This window comes from Melitaea cinxia, chromosome 24, assembly GCF_905220565.1.
Source record: "Melitaea cinxia chromosome 24, ilMelCinx1.1, whole genome shotgun sequence".
NCBI classification, from domain to species: Eukaryota; Metazoa; Arthropoda; class Insecta; order Lepidoptera; family Nymphalidae; genus Melitaea; species Melitaea cinxia.
In genome coordinates, this window is record NC_059417.1 from 2,872,191 (window position 1) to 2,887,093 (window position 14,903).

Here is a 14,903-nt window from a genome sequence, read left to right on the forward strand (position 1 = left end):
AGCTGATTTAATAAGGAGTAACTTAGGCTAATTTTATTTCAGACATTTATTTAATTTTTTAACTCTGCGAACTGAACAAAAACTTTTTCCACGCGAATGAAATCGCGGGCACATAATAAATTTATTGAAATTTCTTTTATCATTTTGATATATTTTTTTTTCAATAAAATCTAGATGTGACTTGAGAACAGTATTTTCAAAATAAGATAATTAATATTTAAAATACGCGTGTATAACTTGGATCACATTCTTCCTCGTGAACTGTTACAATTAAATTTTAAATGCTAATAAAACTTCGTGAATCTAATTACGTCAAATTTATTTTAGATATAAGTTTAGTCGTAATCAACGACAACGTGCTTCTCATTCCATATCTTTCCATGTATAGTAGCATGTATCCAGGTCCTGACCTCCACCGCTGAGACCAGGGTAACGAATGTCAGTTCACCCATAACATCACAGTCCTCTGATTTCCATGAAGATACTATACCCCAAAGTATACCGTCTAAGATTACTGGTGCTCCAATTTCTTTCTGAAAAATGAAAGTATCTTCTGATACAAAATTTGCCACTGTTACTACTGTACTTTTACTGGAATAATTCTAGTTGAAACTGAGGCATGACCGATTCTCATGAAATTTTGTGTGCATATTGGGTAGGTCTGAGAATCGAACAACATCTATTTTTCATCCCCCTAAATGGTAGGGTAGTCCACCCCTAATTTTTTTTGATAAATTATTTATTCTTTATTTTATTATGATTTGGCATTGAAAAATACAACCCTAAATTTTCACCTTTCTACCACCAACCCCTATTTTTAAATAACGCTTAGCGGGCAAGACAACGTTTGCCGAGTCAGCTGGTACCATTATAAATTATATACCACTAGCGACCCGCTCCGGCTTCGCACGGGTATAAAATATAATTATAGCCTATGTCATTCACTGAAAGAATGATTAAAATCGATCCAGTAGTTTTGATTTATTCATTACTGCCCGTGACCCGCACGCGTTAACTTAGAGTAAAAGCCGGCCGGAACCGCCGCAAACGCTACGTACCGCGATTTTTAAATCTGTAATATCTTCGAAAATATTCATTTAAATCATTTGCTGTAAAGGGCCATATAAATCTATATTAAATAAAAAATATATTTAAGGTATTTAATTGGATAAGGATTAATGCTGTATTGGTTAAAATCGCTTCGAAAATTAAACATTATTTGTCATAAAAAGTAAATGACAAAAAAATGTTATTGTGGGATATCCATTAGAGATAGGTATATACCATCGCGGAGTTTTCTGTAGACCTTTTCAATGTGTACAATACTTAGTACATTATTTTGATAAATCTCGTAGGGTTCAGCCTGCGTTTGCAATTTAAGCGAAAAAAAAATAATTATTTACGACATAACATTAGAAAACTCAAAAATAACAGTATTTCTCCACTATTTAATGGATGTTATTATACATATAAACCTTCCTCTTGAATTAATCTATCTATCAAAAAGAACCGCATCAAAATCCGTTGCGTAATTTTAAAGATTTAAGCGTACATACATGTGCAGGGACAGAGAAAGCGACTTTGTTTTATACTATGTAGTGATTATAAATTATATACCAACCATACAGCTCACCTGATCCTAAGATCCTACCCCCATCTCTCCCAGGAGCTCTGATCACCTTACTCACCACAAGAACAGAATACTAAAGTAATATTAATTAGCTGTGATCTTCTGTAAGGTCCAGGTACTTTCCCAGTCGAACTGCTTAAGATTTTAAGCCTATTTCCTGGTGTACTTCAGTTAAACTGTTTAAAATTAAAATCATAAGTACTAATTGGATTATAACAACAGTTTTGTCATTAAAAATTCATCGTTGAATGAAACCTATCAGAAATGAAAAAAATAATGTGCACAATCCTAGTCAAAAACATATGTAATTTACGTAAACGTGTTTCAATGTTCACAAATTTACAGTAGGTTTCACTTGTACAATATATCAGCTTTTTTACGCTACTGATTTATAATTTTTTTCTGGTATCTCAACCTCCATACTATTTACAAAGTCCAACGCTTAATAAAGACTGTAGGGCTTGAAATTCGCCTTTCGTTTGGCGCATTTGGATACTTGTATGATAAATTGAAATCAATAAATTAAAACAAAAAAAAAGACAACTAATTATATCCTTACTACAAATTATCAATTGATGTCTTTTAGGATATGCACGAAAATTTTTATCCAGCCCAAGTCAGAACCAGTACTGTGTGGCTACGGTACTAAAGAATTTAGCCACCCCCTCTCTTCCCGTGGGTGTCGTAAGAGGCGACTAAGGGATAATAAGGTTCCACAACCACCTTGGAACTTAAGAAGCCGACCGATGGCGGGATAACCATCCAACTGCTGGCTTTGAAATACACAGGCCGAAGACGGGCAGCAGCGTCTTCGGTGTGACAAAGCCAGCCCTGCGGTCACCAACCCGCCTGCCCAGCGTGGTGACTATGGGCTAAACACATGAGTGATGACATGACTATGATAGGCTGTAATGATGATGATGATGATGAAGTCAGAACCAAATCTGCAACCGGTAGCGTTTAGGTTCTCTCAAGCACAACTAATAATTATCATAAATGTATCTTTTCTTCAGCAATGAATGGTTTTACGTGTATTAGACTATGATTATTCTTTGGATTTAAATTTCTTTGTCTTATTACCTGACAAGGATCACTCCCAACAGCTGGATCCAGACACATAACAGCTTTCGTGCTGTTATGATCTGGTACAAACGTATCTAATTCCTCTGAACATTGTTCAGGGTCTGTTGGATGTAAATGAGACACGGTCAGTAAACGGCGTTTATTAAGCTCTGTTGAGTAAGGATAGGATTTTATTTGATTCTGTATCTGAAATATAAAACGTAACAATATAAATGTTTTTATTATCAGTTATTTTGAAAGATAACTATTTTTATGACAAAAAATGGGCAAAAAGTAAATATTTGTCATTTTTGAGATCAAATTCGCAATAAACATGGCTGTACCCACTGTCCCAAGCAAACATTGTTCCCTTCAGTTTAAGCAGTTATTACATTATCTGATTTTTTTCAATTTTCGGCGCTTTTTTCAAAATAACGGAATTGGTCTTTCCGTTCTCGAGGTTTGCGTTTAGCAACACAATTAGTGATTAATTTTTATTTATATAGATTAATGATGTAAATTATTCATACTCGTATATAAGGAACACAAACATCTTACAATTTTTATTTTCTATTTATAACGTTTGTCATAAATAACATTTATGATAGCGAACCCACTATAAAATAATTTTCCATTTTAGAAAACAATACTGTCAATAATTTTGAATAATAAATGAGCAAAAATATTTTGTTTTCCCTGTCTTATATTTTCCTGTTACAAAGTTGTTACCTGAGACAAAAAAAAATCAAAGGAAATAAATAATAATATACGATATTTCATTTCAACTTCAGAATTTCTATAAGCAATAGGATAAAAGGGGTCAGGGACAAACATGTTTTGTTCTATATAAATATTTTTCTATAATTTATACGAGTTTCTTGACATGATTTAACAACTATGTGTGAAATATGACGACGCGATGGCGCAACATTCACTGCGCTATTAGTGGCTGTTGCGCTAGCGGTTGCGGGTGCGATCACCACACATGACAAATATTTGTATTGACCATACAGATGTGGTTTGTGTAGTCCTTGTCTCAGAGAGCACGCTAAGCCGTCGGTCCCGGTTTTTATCATGTATACCTAGCGATAGCGATCGTTACTCATAGTAGGGATCCACCAACCCGCATTGGTACAACGTGGTGGATTAAGGTCTGATCCTTCTCCTACATGGGGAAAGAGGCCTATGCCCATCAGTGCGATATTACAGGCTGATACGTTTCTATTTCAAAATATCGATAACAATATCTTGTGGAAAATTTACCTTTACGCGTGTCTTCCAGAAAATGCTACATTTTCTAACTTATAACAATTTTAAGACTGTTCTCAAGTAATGTTGTGTTTCTGTGGTAAGTAATATACCCAGAGCTCTGAAAGTGGGTCGGGGATACGGTTGGTAATGCGCTCGAAATGCTCCTAGTATTAGAGGCGTTCATAACCTACGACATCTGCTTACCATCAGGCGGACCGAAGGCTTGTTTTCCAATAGCATTAAAAGCCATAGCCATATATAGCCTATATATAGCCATAGCAATAAGCCATATAGCAAAAAAAATGTTGTGGCAATTAGATAGGAATAGACTTTCATATTAATAATTGCCATAAGGAAAAGAAAGGCTTATCTTTCATACATTACCATGACTAAGTCATACCCAAATAATTTTAAATGATTATAAAACACAACAAAGAAAAGTTACCATAAGATTTAGCCAAGCTGTTACAACAAAATGCGTTGCAACCACATTCCTTGGTCTCTTCTGTAGTCTTATTGGATTAATGTTGGGTGTCAATATTACTGGTTTGGGTAATTTTATGAGTGCGATATCAAATAACGGTTTACTGTCATCAAAGTATGGGTGAATTTCGAAAAACTTAATTGGTGTCAAGTAGCCACCTTTCATATTGTTAATGCTGCCAAGACGCACTCGAATCATTCTAGAAGATTCTCTCAACCTGAAAATTAAATATCTTCATCATCATCATCATTACAGCCTATACAGTCCACTTCTGTACATAGGCCTCCACAAGTTTACGCCAAAAATAACGTGAACTCATGTGTTTTGCCCATAGTCACCACCACGCTGGGCAGGCGGGTTGGTGACCTCAGTACTGGCTTCGTCGCGCCGAAAACGCTGCTACCCGTCTTCGGCCTGTGTATTTCAAAGCCAGCAGTTGGATGGTTATCCCGCCACTGGTCGGCTTTTTAAGTTCCAAGGTGATAGCGGAACTGTTTTATCCCTTACTCGCCTCTTACGACACCCACGGGAGGGGGTGGCTATATTCTTTAGTACCGTAGCCACACAGACAGTAGTTAAATATATTATTTTTATTTAACTAATATAATAATTTCTTACTTAAAGTTCGTTTTTACTCAGTCTTCCCAGTCAGTCTAGGTAAATGAGATAAAGTGACTCTTAGTAAATTTAACTGAGGTAGGTCACACCAGGAAATTTCCTGCTGAAAATATGGGAAGTAACTCGACTTTACAGAAGATCACAGTTAAGCAGAAACTAGTGTTGTGTTTGTGTTGGTGTGTAAGGTGACCAGATATCCTGGCGGAATTGGGGATGGGATCGGCGTTGCTTGCGATGCTTCTGTTGTTGCAGGCGTATATAAGCTACGTTAATCACTAACCATCAGGTGAGCCGTAAGCTGGTTTGCCTCCATAGTTATATAAAAAATAGTCTTACTTTTGACCTCTGTACTGTATTGTTAAAATTTTACTCTCACACATGAAAATTTATTCAGTATGAAACAGTATACTAACAAAAATTTCTGAATACTAAAATTTTACTGAATCAGCCATCACGCATTTTGGTAAAGGCATTCCATCACTTAGAGAAGAAATTCAGCTTTATTTGCAATGACGGTACATTAATTTTCAAAACAAGGGTCAACAAAAAGAGTAAAAATGTTATCATCTGCTCTGATAAAAACCGAGACCAATTCCTTAACCTTAAATACTTAAGGTATAATAAAGAGTCTGCACAAAAATATTCCGAAAAACCGAAAAAATAAAATGTTTGCAGAGATATCTGTTCCAAGAACGAACTAAATGTCCGACCGTCGGCGTTAATGAAACTTTTAGACCACTAAATGATTCTTACCTTGATCACCAAGCGTGAAATAAGTTTCAAAACAAATTCAAACCGTGAACTTTTGATTAAGGGTCACTAACAGGGTCTTCTATGTTTTCTTATATTATCTTATATTAAGACAATCTTAGTTTAACTAGATAATAAGTATTTTCTACAATATTGCAGTTGCTAAAGGGGATTTACCAATTAGGACTTTATGTTCACTATGACTATGGTTTTCCAGGGCTTGTTCCGGTTACCGCCCTGAGTCGGAGTATCATATAATAATAAGTATTTAGATTTTATAATTAGGCTCTTGATAAAAGCAGTGGCATTAAGTTGACAACTCTTAAAACACACAACCGCGTTTTTGTGATTGGTTATTTAAAACTACATTACACTACACTACAGCACGTAACAAAAAATAGGAAACAACGTTTTCCCTAAAAATTGAATAAGATTTTTTGTGAAAAAAATAAATAAAACTAAATAAATAAACACTTTACACTCAACGGCCATCAGTATGTTTTTATCCTCTGTCGAGGGTCCAGAAACACACAATACAAAAGCACAAACGCCTATACCACGACAAACTATATGGCCAGCTCAACAGCCAGTGCTGTAACCGCTGCACCAACGCGTCGTCAAAAATGAGAATCGTTCAGTAATATTCTAAGTCCCTAACTTTACTATCTACAACGTGGTAATATCGAATCAAATTCACTTTAAACACTAAAAACAAGAAAGTGTTTGACATTTTGGTGTCACGATGAAACTAAATATCAAGGGTACATCACATTCTAGTTGATACAATTTATCAATTTTAAAAGCGAATAACGTCATTTTTTTTAGTTTTGTTTGAAGCGATTTTTGTAGATTAAAGCAAAAAAAAAACTAGGTTTAAATTAATAACCTTTTAGTAATATAACAATGAAAAGGAATAAAATACAATTACAACATAAGCAATATTAAAAAAAAAACGCAAAAGTTTCGTCGTACAAACATTTGAATATCAGTTATATTGAAATTTAAAATGGTCATGGAATAATGTTCTGAACATTATTTTTTTATGCTTACAAACGTAAACCTGGTTCAAAATCATCAGCCCTGGAGTAGGAAAACTCCTGCAGCCGCACTGGCTCCATACGTATCGACTCGTTGTTCCTGTGGGCCAGTGAGGTCGATATAGTGGCGCAGAGCTTAAGCAAATCTGCGTTTTCCTGAAGAGTGTCCTAGGCTGTCTGTCTGACACTGTCTAAATCGTCTGCAATAGACGGACTAAGGCCAATGATGATGATGAATGATGACAAACGTAAATTACAATGCTTATATTTGAGCGTAGTAAAATATTGACGGGACACACCAGAGCGATTAGAAAAGAATATAATTATTATATTAAATTAATGATTAATTAACTTACAGATATAATGAGTCAGCTCCCGTCAACACCCAACTGTCATCTATCAAAGCTCCAGCACTGATGTATTTAGATTTCTTCAATATTGCAGCCACAAATGGAAATGTTTTAGCGTCAGTCACCGTTACTAGTTCACTCAATACTTCCGTATTTTCGGAACTCTCGTTTATTTGATAAGTTGTTAGTATATAATTTGAAAGGATAAGTGTGACAGGTAATATGTACATTTTATTTGTCGTTCTGGATTATTAAATAAAGCTGGAGAAGGAAAAAGTAGTTGAGAAATATGAAATGTAGTCAAGAATAAACCCGCCTATGTATGTGTAAATTTAATAAAAATAATAAAAATATCTTCTCTAAAATAACCTAAAATTCTTTCTTTAATTATTTTGATAATAATATATGCTTCGAAAATTAAAATATAAAAATAATAAACTGGGTTTACCCATTACGGGCTCCATAGGACCGAAAAATCTTCGTAATAGAATAAAAAAAACCACGTATACTAAGATGAATAATAACTAAGAATATATTTTATTCTAAACTATAATAATTGAGTCTTTGTGCCTGTTTTAAAAGCTTTTTTTCATAGACTGGAGTTGTCCGTAAGAAATCATTAAAATGATGACCGCATTTGTACTTTATAGCATTTGTAGATACATTGTAGTTTTCTTTCATGTAATTGTAAAACTTACAGGTAATAATAATATAAAAAGATTAAAGTCAAAGAATTTACAAAGAAAAAATTCTAGTATTGAAGTATTTTAATCATTTCTAATAATAAAAGATAAATATACTCTACTGTATACTAACAGTTACATCTTACTCTTAAGCAATAACTTTTTATTTTAAGATAAAAAATAAATACTGTGTAACAAATTTTTCAAGAATTTTCTTTCGTGTAACAATTTCACATCGTCGCCATCGTGCTTGGACGACTGATAAATGATATTTCGTCAGACGTTAACGTCACGTTTTCTTGAGAAGCAAGACAATATCAAATGTTAACAATATAAAAAAAGAAAAACAAGCTGAATTTGTATGTTATAATCTTTATTTTTCTTATGAAGAGAAAAGACTGAATTCCTTGCATGTTTATAATGTGTGAACTCATGAGCAGATCGATCGATTTTTTTAAATTTCAACTAAAATTCAACGGTCAAATGTTATGTTATCACTAAGTGATATAGGCTATATTTTAATGAAATAAAACGGAACAATCAAAATCGTGCAGCCCACAGAAGCAAAAATAAATGAATGACTGCTCCAATATTTATAGCAGAAAATTTCCTGCTGTGCTCTACCTCAGCGAGAATAAAGAAAGATTGATCTTTATCTAAAAGCAAAATATTTCTGAAAAATCTAACAATGTTTATCATCTCGATCCAAATTTATCATCTCGTTGTTAATTAAACTTATATAATAGTTGTAAGAGAAGTTTTTGCTATTTCTAGATGAAAACCGTTTATTCATAACAAACAACCAAAATTTTGACAAAACTTTTAAGCATTAACAATATTTTATCATTATTTGACAAGTTTTGAAATTGAATAACGAAAACAAGTGTTTAACAATTTTAAAAATTTTTTACCTAAATAACCATATCATAATAAACTGTCTCCACTAGACTGTGATATCTTGAGAGGGATTACGCAAATATACAATATAAAGGCCAGTATCAGAACTGTGATGAAAAATCTGTTGCCACCTTTACAAACATTTGACTTAGGTGGGAAATTTAACCACTATAGTAAAAATTATTGAAAGGAGGAAATTTGGCGATATATTTAAACATAACAAATAAACATAACAAAGTACTACATACACTTCAGCTTGTAATATTCCACTGCTGGGCACAGCCCTCTTTCCCCATGTAGGACGCTGCTCCAATGCGGGTTGGAAGATTTATTCCATATTATGAGTAGAGTTGGAAACGAACTTGAATCCCTAATATAACTATCCCTAATACTATCTCCTATGAGTAGAGTAATTTAGAAATAGTAGCTAGGGAGGAGCAGGAGTAGGGTTGATAACGAGCTTGCAATGACACCCAGTTTACCCCCTAGTCTTACAAAAAATTAACTTAAAATGTCCAACGTAAACTAAATAAAACCGGTTACAACTAGTTTTAGCTATTATCTATATATATATATATATATATATATATATATATATATATATATATATGATATAAAAATAAATGTTGCTAAGCGCTCGAGAATGACTCGACCAATTTCAGCTAATTTTTTTAAGGTTTTAATACTAAAAAAAAAAATAAAAAATATATATTTTTACTATTAACTTTTGACAGAATGAAGTCTGTCCGTGTAGCTCGTTATAAATAAGGAAGTCATTTTAATCTCGATATCTATAAAGTTAACTAATTCATTAACTTTTATAATATTAATTTAATGAACTACTCCTTCAACATACCTATTTTATAGTATTCCTTATTATCTACAGTCTACTAGAATATTCTGAGAGTAGTCAGAAGTTAGTAAAGTCAACACAAAGTAACAACACAGAATCGTAATCAAACACTGCAATGGTCGTTTCTCTGATAACCTTCGGTAAATATCTGCAGACTTGGATTAGTAATTAACTATGCGTAATATCCACGCCAGTTGTTTGTAAACAATAATGCATACATTTGTTATATAATTGCCCACACTACATTACAAACTTGGGTATTGCACCTAATCTTACCCTAACAATAGTGAATAACTATTATTTAATGATCTATGTCAAAGTCTCGGCAGACACCACCTTGCTACGACGTTATCGCCTTCATTAAATATGACAGCAAATAACGTTCCTAATGTTGTCCGAGAGGAAAAAAGGGATTGAAAAAATATTTCGATACTATAATGAAACAACTCGGATTTTATCGCGGTTTATTAGATATCGGATACATTACAGCAACCATTGTCACGGAGGGACTGAATTTCGGTACTATATTAAATTTAAAGATATTATTAAAAATACTCAGCATAACATGAAATGATCAGGACACAACAGACAGCAAACTCTACATGTTGAAATACAGTGCATGTCACCTGCTCAAAATACTCATCATCATCATTTCAGCCTAATACAGTCCACTGCTGGACATAGACCTCCACGAGTCCGCAGCAAAAATGGCGTGAACTCATGTATTTTGCCCATAGTCACCACGCTGGGCAGGCGGGTTGGTGACCGCAGGGCTCAAAATAATATGTAATGATAATGACAAGGAGGTACAAAATATTAGCCTGGTTGAGTTTTAGGGTGTGATTGCTTCCAAGCATTATTGATGTCATATAAGTCCATGACTTAACGTTTGTCAATGCATTAGTACAGTGGTTGCTCATTCGGTTCCCGCTTACGGCAACTATTTAAATACAGGCCATAATTTATATTACTACAATATAAATATTTACGTTTATGTTGGATATATTTCTAGATCTCCCATTATAATATTCTCATCCTGCCTTAATTTTTTTCACACCCCTTTTTACAAGCATCATTAATGTACTAAATTCCCTTTGAATGTGTTCAAAATCAATGATTGAAGGTGATTATTGACTAAAAGTCTCTCGTCATGTTACCGTTTCGATAGTGATTACTAACTAAACATTACAATAATTATCGGCTTCACATTCTACGCTTTTGATGACTACTAATTCGCTTTATGTAAGTATCTCATAAATTATATAGTATTTACAAATTTGAAGGAATACGAAATGCAGGATACATTTATGTTTACTTTGTATCTATTCAAAAATTATAATCTCAGGAACTAGTGCTTCGAATTGAAAAAAATATTTCTTTATTGGATAATTCATTTCCTAGGCAAGGCGACAGACCAGGGGTGAGCAACCCTCGGCCCGCCAGAGGTTTTCAAATTATCGAATCTGTCAATTTTATTATAATAAGGCACACCAAAATTTAATACTTGTACAATCAAGTCTATTCAACTATATATTAATTTTTCTGAATTTTGCGACCCTCTAGTTAAAAAGGTTGCTCTGCCCTGCTATAAATTATATAGTATTTTAGTAACTTTTTTTTTTCAAATTAACGCGGGTGAAACCGAAGGGCACATCTATTTTTTTTAATTTCAGGAATAATAAAACCTTCTTAAAATGTGGTATGATAATATAAATAAGGTAATATCCTGAACAAAACCTGGAGCTGCCCAACTGAGGAAATACCTGGATCTAACAGAAGATCACAGGTACATAATACTGCTTTCAAGCAGTATTGTTTTCCCTGTGGTGAGTGAGGTGACCAGAACTCCTGAGGGGATTGGGGGTAGGGTCGGCAACGCAATTGGGATGCTTCTGGTGTTGCAGGCGTCTATAAGCTAAGACAATCACTTACGCTTTGGAGACTTGTGGGCGTATTTGCTAAACTAGTTGTATAATTCTTTATACAACTAGGTTTGATATGATTTTCTCATCATCGTCGTTTTAAGAGGTAATTTCAGACTATTTTAAATCCCACGACGATTGATAACATCGTAAAATACACAACGTAAAGAGACATAAAGTAACCGAACAGCGCTTTTCACTCCAAATTTTATAAGCAGTAACAAGTCTATTACCGGATCATTTTTATAAAACTACTTTTGTAAGCTCACACAAGTTTACTTTGCACTTCGACGAAAGTTTAATATCAGCTCTGCAGAGTCAACTTGATCCAAGAGATATGTTTTGGTAACTTGGATATTTTATATAACCTCGAAATAACACTTAGAAAAAATCAAAATTAATCTCTGAAATATATAATAATATTATTATATAGTGCGCACATAATTTGCGCACCAAAACGCACAAAATTGGATAGTTCTCGTTTTTTTTTCTTGTTTGTTATTTCCAGGACAAAAGTTAAAAAAATATTCACCAAATTTTTTTTTTTCTTATGTGATTATTATTTCCAGGACAAAAGTTTAAAAAATATTCACCAAAAAAAATGTAGCATTACGAAGTTCGCGGAGTTAGTGTCTTATATATCTATACAAATATATGGAGAGCCGATTTCATTGTTCGGTTATACTGTAAAAACTAATGAACCGATCGGAATAATACTTATACCATAAGATGCAGCGTATTTCGGAGAGGGTTTTGGTATTTAATATGTTTCTGATTACTTGTCGTGTAAAAAAATATGGATGGACAGAGGGCGCTAATAATACTACGAGTATATATCGAAGATATTAAGGAATATTGAAGGATTAGACTTTATAGGAACCTTATCGTACGTAAGTAGGTATACCCGCTAAGTATTAGTTTGCTTCTCGTATTTCTAAAGCATTATTCTGAATGTTATTTCTTTGCTTACAATTTTCTGTTTTGAATTCAAAACATCTGTGCTCGTATTTTAAAGTTTTCTTAAAATGATAAAGTTTTAGACACAATAAGACTATTCAGAAATAATAATAATAATATTTATTTAAAATATAAGTTTACATGAAATTTGGGAAGGTTATTTGACTTCAAAATTTTACTACAGTGGGAACCATAAAGCATGTGAAACGGTACAATATTACTCTGTGCTGCAAGATGTATGCAGAACCAATAATTGAACAATCATAATACATATTATCAAAACTCAACGAAGCCGTATACATCATACATGAAATACGATTAAACTAAGACAACCCATAAACATACTCGTATATCCCACAAATAGGCGAAGCTCTACTCTTCACGTATAAAAGATTTGATCTTAATCGGATTAGCTCCTGCGCTGCTAGGTAGGTAATTTCCTTATTGAGAGCGTGCCAACATCGCCTAGGTAAGGTTAAGAGACCTATAAGACAAATCGCCAGTTGTTCAAATTAAATTAAAAAGTCAAAACAGGATTTAAGAATTATTTTATTCAAATAGGCTTCAAAATCGTCTTATAGAAACAGTTTTTTTTTTATATAACTAGGTCGGAAAACAAGCGTACGGCTCACCTGATGGTAAGAGATTACCGTAGTTTATAGACGCCTGCAACACCAGAAGTATTGCGAGCGCGTTGCCGGCGCAATCCCCAATCCCCCCAGGAGCTCTGGTCACCTGACTCACCAACAGGAACACAATACTGCTTGAAAAGAGTATTATTTAGCTGTGATATTCTGTAAGGTACTCCAGTCAGGCTGCTCCATATTTTGAGCAGGAAATTCCTGCAGTGTTTAATAATACTCATTTTTAATGTTTAATAATCTCATAGTTTTGAACCATTGTAACCGACGGTGTGTCACAAACTTAGTAGATACGTTTGCAATATTTCTAAAAGCTAATGGCTAGTATAGAAATGCCCTAGAGATGGCGTATACCAAGTAAGTGATCGGTGTTCACTGATCTGTAACGTCTACACAACCATGTGTCGCGTAGAGACTGAAGCGAAATCATAACTAAGAAACGTAATGTTTTTAAAGCTGAAACCCTTTATTAGTGCGAAAGTGATATTAAAATATATCTCATCAAGATAATAATATCGATGTTGGGGCGGTGCAAAGTATTCTATCGGATCCCTTATAAGAATCTTCTAGAATGATTTTTGATTTTTATAAATTATCCCTTGTTGATTTATGTAACTAGGTTTTAGTAATTGAGGTATTTTTGTTTAAGCTTTTTTGTGCGCGGTGCGATTATTTTGTAAAAGTTACAATGGGACTGGCGTGTCCTTGTAGGACAAAGGTCCCTAAAATTATTGTGTTTGCTCGCAAACGAAAAAAAAACGACTTCAATTACATCGACGACAACATACAACGTAGATCGACGAAAAAATAGTCATGAAACAACGCGTTATCAAAGATTACTCAAAAAGTAGTTATCAGTTCTCAATAGAATTTATATGTGACCATATGACAAACATCAGCTTTCAATTAAATTAAAAATTATTAAAATCGGTACACCCAGTAAAAAGTTATTGCGGATTTTCAAGAGTTTCCCTCGATTTCTCTAGGATCCCATCATCAGATCCTGGTTTCCTTATCAAGGTACTAAACTAAGGATATCTCCTTTCTAAAAAAAAAAGAATTATCAAAATCGGTACTTCCAGTAGAAAGATATGCGGTATAACACAACGTAGGTCGACGAAAAAAGCGTCAAGTAAAAACGCATTATTAGATATAACTCGAATAGTAGTTGTTAGATCTCAAATAAATTTAAATGGGACCAATTGACACACACCACCTTTCGATCAAAAAAAATGTCGTTAAGTTTATTTGTTTATTTTTATTTATTTAACGCACCCAATGTGATAAATAAAAAACAAAAGATTTTGGTATTTTTTCTTTTTGTCTGACAAGCTTAAATCAATACTATAATAGCCCTAAAATATGACACCTGTAAATATTGGGATTAACCAGATACAAACAATTTTTGGTCTGGGCGTTCAGTACTTTATTAAATAGTTCTAATATAAACTGGGCCGCAGGAGGGTATGCCAAAGTTGTAGTATAAAAAAAAATTATGTGTAAATAATAGAAACGGATACAATACTTTTGTGTCTACTTATATAATAAACTTATATTCCATAATCATTTAACTTTTAGAGATGCAATACCATAATTCATATTATACAAGCCATGTTAAACTTTCTTCTGAAAATTAAAAACAAATACAAAATTTTAAACCAACCGTTTTAAGTGCAGTTTGTTTCAGTGTAGTTTGGTTTTAGTTTGTTTACTGTCAAGAAACAACAATTGAAGGTTTGTTCGTTTTAACGAAAATTTTATGCGACTA

General features: G+C 33.4%; 1 protein-coding gene across 1 annotated transcript; it reads right to left on the reverse strand.

Moving 5' to 3' along the window:
- Positions 1-310: 310 nt before the first annotated feature.
- Positions 311-7,412, reverse strand: LOC123665769 (trypsin-2-like). Its single transcript, XM_045600030.1, has 4 exons — positions 7,189-7,412; positions 4,389-4,644; positions 2,711-2,893; positions 311-533 (listed from the first exon to the last, which is right to left on the reverse strand). The coding sequence occupies exons 1-4, from the start codon at positions 7,410-7,412 to the stop codon at positions 336-338; spliced, it is 861 nt and encodes a 286-aa protein (XP_045455986.1). The 3' UTR covers positions 311-335.
- Positions 7,413-14,903: the final 7,491 nt, after the last annotated feature.